This window comes from Equus przewalskii, chromosome 25 (genome assembly GCF_037783145.1).
Source record: "Equus przewalskii isolate Varuska chromosome 25, EquPr2, whole genome shotgun sequence".
Taxonomy (NCBI): Eukaryota; Metazoa; Chordata; class Mammalia; order Perissodactyla; family Equidae; genus Equus; species Equus przewalskii.
In genome coordinates, this window is record NC_091855.1 from 400,521 (window position 1) to 409,136 (window position 8,616).

Genomic DNA, 8,616 nt, shown 5'->3' on the forward strand with positions numbered 1-8,616 from the left:
TCAACTCTTCCAGGGGAGGTTAGTGAAGGCCACACAGACATGCTTATAATACTACTGAGCCTTGAAGGTGAATAAGAGGGTAAAATGTCTCCAGGAAGAGAGATCACAAGATAAATGTGGGTGATAATTGAATTGTAAGGTGTACACAAGATATTTCAAAGAGTTTATTATTTTGACCAAAAGTCAGGGGCAAAGGGTGAAAATTGAACCATGATCCTGGGCAGGTAGACAGCATTCAGAAAACAGAAATGCACATATTTTGGCTACAGAATTGATACTTATTTATGAAAATAGTGGAGAGTCAGTGCAGATTTCATGACAAGGGATGCCAAGGATGAAGTTCACATGTGGAAAAGCCATCCTGGGACAATGTCAGACACAGACTATCGCCATCAGAAAAGTCAAAGCAATTGAGGATTACTAGGAGAGCACAGAGGACGTGTAAATGGAAAGATAGGAAATGAATGGTCTCCAAATCTGGTTTAAGTCCATTAAAAGAACAAAAATCTTGCATGAATACAGCTGTTCTCTTGAAATAATCACCTTCACCTTTTTGTCTTAATGAAAATGTGGCTACTCCCAAATGCAACACTTCTCTCACAACCCTTGTTGAAGACTGGAAAAGCAATTTCCTGGAGATGTCAGGCGCTGTCCCCATCAAAAATTAATACTTTGAAGATACAAGAGGCCTAATCCACAAGTTTCTCCATCTTACCTATTAGACAGAACTTAAACTCAGGGATGTGATAATGTACTGGGAAGTTAGACCTCTAGAAGGCAGGAGGGTTAAATGAAAAGGAGGAAGCAAAACTGGCTCCCACTGACTTCTAAGCTGATCTCCAAGAAACAGAGAATCAGTAGAAAAACCTCCCTCTTGAACAGACCAGTGTCTCTCACGGAAATTATGCGCTCAGGGGTTGGAATAACCAGAGGAAAGTGTACCTAATGAGCAGATATAAGCATTTGTAAATGTCCCTTCTGCTGTAGTCCCTCAGCATGTGCCACCTTGGACTGGGTGGGACGTGGTTGCTGCTTTTGGAGTCCTAAGTCTTGTTCATAACTGAGGTTTGACTCCTTCTTGCTCTCTTGTCTGGTGATAGAACTTCAGTCTCTCTCTTCTACCATCCAAGGAGAAATCATATTTCTACTTAGAGACCCTCCTCTCAGAGACAACATCCATGTCATTCCAAGAGCTGTAGACACCGTGGGAAAGGTTCAAGATCATGAAATCTAAGAAGGCTTATCTGAGGTGACCTGAGAGCCAATCCTGCCTAACCCAGATTGCAGAGCTCACTGTGTTTGTTTGCTTTATCAAGTAATTAATGTATTCACTTGTAATGTCAAAACAAAAAGTGAACGTTGAATTCAGCAATACACGGGTCCAATGTTGACAGTTAAATTAGAGTAATGGATGCTCAGTTAGAAAAGGGAATGAGAGGTGTAAAGTTCTCCCAACAAAAGCAGAACAGAAGTCTAGGGATCTTTGCAGTTAATGAGTGTGGGAAAATAGCGTATCAACTGAGAAGGGAAGTACAGTGAAGTGAGGGCATTTCTGTCTTTATTTTTGAAGTGAAGCATATTTGACTGTATTTCCCTAAAGATGAGAAAGATCCAGACTAAGGAATGCTTGAAAATATTATCTTACATCAGCAGGTCATGAGGCATATCCATCATGCTATCTTCTCACTCTGGGTATTCGCATGATAGAAAATTATGTAACGTGTGAAAAGAGGTATGCTGATGAGCTTTACTTTCCAGTTATTTCATTATCTGTGAACCTTACTGTGTTTGTGGATTTGTAGCCCTTCGCTTTTCTGCTGTGAATTGTCCATGGGAGTCCTTAGCTTTTGTATGATGAGGTCACAGTGTTGCTATTCCTGTTTCTGTATTTATTCCCTCAAAAAGTAAAAGCATTTTTTTTCACCAACTAGCTGTTTTCCTTTTGGTTCACTGGTTCATGTATAGATCTATTGAGGAGAAGGTGTAAGAGTTTATAAATTCTGTGGTCAATTCTATCAGTCATTTATTTTGTGTTCCTCCTTTGCTTTGTAACTGAAAGATGAGCTGTCATTTTTATTCTTCACTTGAGAATCTTTGCTTTAAACAAAAATCAAAGTGAAGGTTCTTCTGCATATTGTGCTAATAAATCACTCATTATACATATTTCCAACTTGTTTTAACATCTCTGTTAATCCTTGTTTTTTCCTTTTTGTGTTTTGTGATTACATTTATTTCTAAAAGGTGTATCACTTTTGCCCATAATCTGGAAGCCAATCTCCTTTACATTTGATTAAAGATTATCTGTATCTACAATAAGCATATTTAAACTCCTGTATCTTCATATGAAATAAAATTATAACTTTAGATACTGCTTCCTCTCTGAATTTCAAAAAAACCTTTTTGTTATATTCCTTTTTTCCAAGTCTTCAGCAATTTAATCATGAATTAGCCAATGTCATGAATGTCATTAAATTTTAATATTTTATATTTGTATGAAGTTGATTTCTGATTTTCAATCTCTTTGGTTTCCTACAGTTGTTTTGAAAGTACTACATTCAGCCAATAGCATCCTCACTGTGATTCTTCCTTACCTAGTTGCTAGTTTTTTTTAAAAAAAAACTTTTCTTTTGATGTATGCACCCATACATATTTACACACCTTAAGTTCAAATGCATGAGCAGACTCTTGTGCACATGAGAAGTGCTCTTTATGTTTTAGGAAAGTTTTTTATTCCATCTTGTCTCTCCCTTTCTTTCTTACTCAATGGTACCTTACGGACATCACTCTAATAAACCAGTGAAATGCTGATTCATTATTTTGATGGTCCCCAAATTTCTCATGATGTGGCTGTGTCATTTACACTTTTGATGTTCTTTTATATTCTTTATCAAAATTTCTGATATACCTATACAACAAAAACATTTTGAGATGGTTAATGAAAACTGTGGCTCTTACCGGGGCAATTTTGTTCCAAAGGGGCATTAGCAGCATCCAGAGATGCTTTGGGCTGTGGCATTGGAGAGGGGTGGGTGGAGGCCTGCAATGCACAGAACAGACCCCACCTCAGACGATGATCTGCCCCAGAATGCCAATCATGCTGAGATTGAGAAATTCTGAATTAAAGAAAATCTCTGTTTTTAATATTTATAGCTGAGCTCTAAAATATTGCTTACTTCTCACATCCACTGCATAACAGAGATGGAATATCCTGAGATTATAGACAAAGAACCAAGGGCTTAAAAGTACAGTTTCCTGTCATGAGGGAAATACATGAGAGGGATGTGTAAACTTGTGTATGCAGAAGCTGAACTACTGAGGCCAACTTTTGATCACAATGTCAGACCTAAGGTGTGTGAGAGCGCTCCTAGTGGAGGAGGCCTCAAAATACCTACATCTGTCTCTAACACTGGACCACAGCGTTGACACTCAGAGTGGTCCACGGATCAAAACTGTAGCATCAACATCAAATGGGAGCAGTCACAAATGCAGAATCTCTGGACCAGCCTTACTCTCGCTGAATCAGAATCTGAATTTGAACAAGGTCCACGAGTGATTTGTATGCACTTTGATGGTGGAGACAGTCTGGTTTAGAATAGCATTTCTCAATCTTCCCACTGTCGACATTTGTGCTGCACAGTTCTTTGTGGTGGGGACATTCTGTGCATTGTAGGACGCTGAGCAGTAGCCCTGGCCTCAACCCATTAGGTGGCAGTTGTACTTCCACAGTTGTGAGAATCAAAAGTATCTGCAGACAGTGCCAAGTGTCCTTACAGGCAAAGTCACCCCTGGTTGAGGATTCCTGGCATAGGAGCGTGAGAACCGAAAACAACTTGGAGTTTCAACAAGAACTCATCACTTACTCAGTCATAACTTTGAAGAAGTCACTTTACCCTTCTGAGTCCCATTTCTGAAAATGTAAAGTGAGGTTCATAATAGGACTGACCACACAGAATGGACTTTTAAAAACTTAAGTGAGATAAGCCATATAAGAACCTAAGCTAGGTTTATGGTGCATAAAAGCATCTAAATATGTGTTATAATTAACTAACATTTACAAATGAAGGACTAAATGATAGCTCTTAATTTGTGTTAAAAGAATGAGACTCCTAATAGAGTTGTTAAAAGTGTGATGAACCCAGTGGTTATAGTACCTACGGTCTTATATCAAAGGAACACACTTTTCTTCCTTGTTGAAGAGAGGAATACCAATTTTCTGTAAATATCAAGAGCTTCTCCCCCCGACATGTCAATAATTTGGAGCCCCAAGTAACTTAATCAAGTCAGATTCATCCATCTAGATTTGGAGAAAACACTAAATCAAGATTGAGGTAAATGCAAGGGAGGTTAGACTTCTTCAAGTCAAATGAGTGCATGGAGAAGGAGTAATAAAAAATGAATTCACTTGACTTCTAATCTGGTCTCTTGGGAAAAGAGAATCAACAGGAATAATTTCCTTTGTGTCCAGACCAGTGTCTCACAGGGAAATGATGCGCTCAGAGGTGGGAGTAACAATTCAAACAGCGCCTAGTGAGCAGACATCGGGAGCTGTAAACATCTCCTCCGCGACAGTCTATCCGCACGCGCAATCTTTGAGCTGGACAGGGGATGGTTACTGCTCTTGGAATCTTAATTTTGGTTTGGGAACTGGTGTTTGACTGCTTCCTACTGTAGTGTCTGGGAGCACAGCTTCAATCTCCAACAATAATCATCCAGGAAGGAATTCAGACTTCCACGTGAAGACCTTTGTCTCAGAGATCCCGTCCAGGTGAGTCTGAGAGCTCACTGGGTACTTCATAAAAGGTTCAGAGAGAGTGGAAGAAGAGAACTTTTACCTGAGGTCACCTGGGAGCCAAACCAGTCTAGCCAAAGCTGAAATGTTGCCATTTTTTTGCTGAGTAGGTTAATGAATTTATAATTTATTTATTTAATATGTTAAAAGTGAGAAGCATCTTTTGAACTCAGAAATGCAAAGGTTGTTGTTACAATTAAATGATGGGACAAGAAGTCCAGTTGGATAAGAATGAAGAAGGAATGGGAGGTGTAAAGTGTTTCCAGTAAAATTAGAACATATCTGAGTTTTGCAGTTCAAAGGAGTTGTAAAATATAGTATTATGTTTGGAAGTATGTATAGTAAACTAAAGACATTTTTTAAATATTTAAGAGGGGTGTATTTGAGCATGTTCTGTATTTATTAGAAATTCCAGACCACGGAGGTAGGTATTACTTTGCAACAACAGTTCTTGAGACGTACATTTTACAGTATTGTCTCCATGTTGGATAGTCAATGAAAAAAATGTATTTATTATGCAAAGAAGGTATGTTACAGAGTTTTATTTGACAATTATTTCATCACCCAGAGTGGGGAAGCAATGGAGACACTCGAGAGGTAGCAGAAAAAAGTTGGTCTCAACTTATAACAAGTGATAGTTGTTCATTTACTAACAGGAAGAAGTTATTTTAAGCATTTTTCGCATACTGACTAAATCTGTCGACCACCTGCAGACTATTTGGGTGAGGATATTAACATTTAGAATGTTCCTTTGGCTCTCCATAGATAAACAGTTAATAGGTGGTAGTTCCAAGATTCAAAACTCAGTTTCCTGATTGCAGAACTTTTGCATTTAATACTATTTAAAATGTCTTTTACCTTTTCATTTTTAAAAACCCCTCACAATACTTGCATGTTGCGTATTTTCTGTTATACATCGAGGGCTTATTCCCTATGCTCATTTTTCTAGTCGGATGTTCGATTAGTGATATGTCTCAATATTGTAAGATTACGTTATCTTCTCTTGAGGATAAACTGTGAGTTTTTGTGCTGCTTTGTTAGTTATTCTGAGCATGAAGGGGATTGAACTGGAGTTGGAATGCTGCCAGAACCAAGGAAGTTTTCTCTTCCTCACAATTGCTAGGAACCAACTGAGCTTATTTGATTTTTTTTTTCACATCATCTATATCTTTCTTCTCTCTGTTTTTGAAGCGCTTTTTATGTTTTATTAAATACGGGACCCAATGTTTATATGAATATGCAGTCCCATGTTTACAAGTTCATGGGAGGCTCACAAGCTGGAATTTCGGTATACTTACATGATTTAGTGTAAAGATAATCTGATGTTGACATCTTCCCTTGTGTCATTTCTTTCCTAATTATTGTGGCTGGGGTCAGAAGTGCCTGGTAGTAGCATGGCCCCAGGAAGTCACAGCACTGTGTGTGTGTGTGTGTGTATGTGTTCTGGTTGTGCGTGTGTGCCTGTGTATTTTGCGGGACTAACACAGTTCTCGGGGCAGTAGTACCTAGCCCATGTACTCCAAAACACGACCCTTAAAATACAGATGCCAGAATGTTAACTAATAGATGGAAATGACAGGATCATTTCTACCCTTGGGATTTCTTGGAAACAAAATTAATAAAGAGCATTTGAATGTAGGGCTCTCTGTGTCTTGAAATTTCAGCTGACACCTGAGCTTATGAGATCTCTTTTCCTCCTCATCCATTTTATTCTCTCTCTCTCTGTTTATTGAGTAGATTTTTTAATGTTTATATTAATGGATAGCAGAAAATGGTCACTCCAATATGGAGCCCAAGTTTATTTGGGCTTAAGTGGAATTTCTGGGAACCATGTCCATATTACACAGAAGAAGAGATCATTGATCTGGCCAACTTGGGTTGTGTTCATTCCTAGCATTTTCAGTATGCGTGGACCTGAGAAAGACATGGGAATAACACAACCCAGGAGGCCGTGGTGTGCCGCAGGCACGTGTGTCTTTGTGACCTGTGGAGTGTGGGAAGTCCTCAGAACAGGGGTAGCAAGACTCACATATTCTAAGGTGACTCTCACAATAGATGGGCCAGTATTCAATCAAGAGAAAGTACTAAGACAGGGATCTGTCTCAATTCAGATGATTAAAAAAGGTCAAGAGCTAGAGTGGATGAGGTTTCAGCTGTAGCAGAGAGGCCACCTCACTCCATAACACTTCTGACACGATGTCTCATCACTCTCTCAGCCTCACGCACTTTGCAACATTGACTTCACTTTTTTTGACTTGAACATTTGAAAGAAGCACCTTCCACGGGGCCTTTGTGCTGACCATTCCCTCTGCCAGACACACACTTCCCCACGTAAACTTGCATCTCCCTCTTTGTCCTACTTGAGGTCTCTGTTCACGTGTCGCCTTGTTTTCAGGTCTTGACTAAATACGCATGAAAAACAGAACACCCTCTTCGCTCTCTCCTTTATACCTGCTTTCCTTTTCCTCAGCCACCTGCACCATCTGAAATGTTACGTAATGTTATCATTTGCCTACACTGCATGTTCATCTCCATCAGTGAGTTGTAGGGACTTTTGTTTTCAGCATCTTGTATACATGGGCAAGGCAGTGGCTAAAACATGGTCGACACTCAATTTATATTCCTGAAATACATGAAGAATCTGTCATTAAAAGTGTAGAATACATGACCCTTAAGAAGAAAAAGTTGATCAGGGCAAAAATTCCATATCAGATGTAGCATGAGCGATCCCCAAAGGGGGCCAGGTCCATAGACATAATATTAAATTAATTTTTTGACCACAAATGACAAATTGTAGCATTTCAAGTATGTTAGTAATGCGAGTTTGTGTGAAAATTAGTCATTTTATTTCCTTCTTTCCTAGAAGTCACTTCCACCACATGGAGCCAGGCAATAATACACAAATTTCAGGATTTCTTCTTCTGGGATTTTCAGAGAAACCAGAATTGCAGCTCCTCATATTTGGGCTTTTCCTCACTATGTACCTGATTACTGTGTGTGGAAATCTGCTCATCATCTTAGCTGTCAGTTCGGACTCCCTCCTCCACACACCCATGTACTTCTTCCTCTGCAACCTGTCCTTCGTAGATATCTGTTTCACCTCCACCACCATCCCGAAGATGCTGTGGAACATCCAGACACAAAGCAAAGTCATAACCTATGAGGGCTGCATCACACAGATTTATTTTCTCATACTCTTTGCTGTGTTGGACATCTTTCTCCTGACAGTAATGGCCTATGACCGGTTTGTGGCCATCTGCCACCCCCTGCACTACACAGTCATCATGAACCACCGGCTCTGTGGACTGATGATTCTGGTGTCCTGGATCATGTGTATCCTGAATTCCTTATTACAAAGCTTAACAGCATTGCGGCTTTCCTTCTGTGCCAACTTGGAAATCCCCCACTTTTTTTGTGAACTTAATCAGATGGTCCAGCTTGCCTGTTCTGACACCTTTCTTAACAACGTGGTGATGTATTTTGCAGCCATCCTGCTGGGTGGGGGTCCTTTTGCTGGTATCCTTTACTCTTACTCCAAGATAGTTTCCTGCATACGTGGAATCTCATCAGCTCAGGGGAAGTACAAAGCATTTTCCACCTGTGTGTCTCACCTCTCTGTTGTCTCCTTATTTTATTGTACAGTCTTAGGAGTGTACCTCAGCTCTGCTGCCACCCACAGCTCACACTCAAGTGCAATAGCCTCAGTGATGTACACTGTGGTCACACCCATGCTGAACCCCTTCATCTACAGCCTGAGGAACAAAGACATAAAGAAGGCTCTCAAATCATTCTTTGTGAAGGAAACTACAAAATTGTCCCAGCACTGA

At 39.8% G+C, this 8,616-nt stretch overlaps 1 protein-coding gene across 1 annotated transcript; it reads left to right on the forward strand.

Moving 5' to 3' along the window:
- Positions 1 to 7,668: 7,668 nt before the first annotated feature.
- LOC103544632 (putative olfactory receptor 7A2) lies at positions 7,669 to 8,616 on the forward strand. The gene has a single exon (XM_008511571.2). It carries the CDS (start codon positions 7,669 to 7,671, stop codon positions 8,614 to 8,616), a length of 948 nt encoding a protein of 315 aa, XP_008509793.2.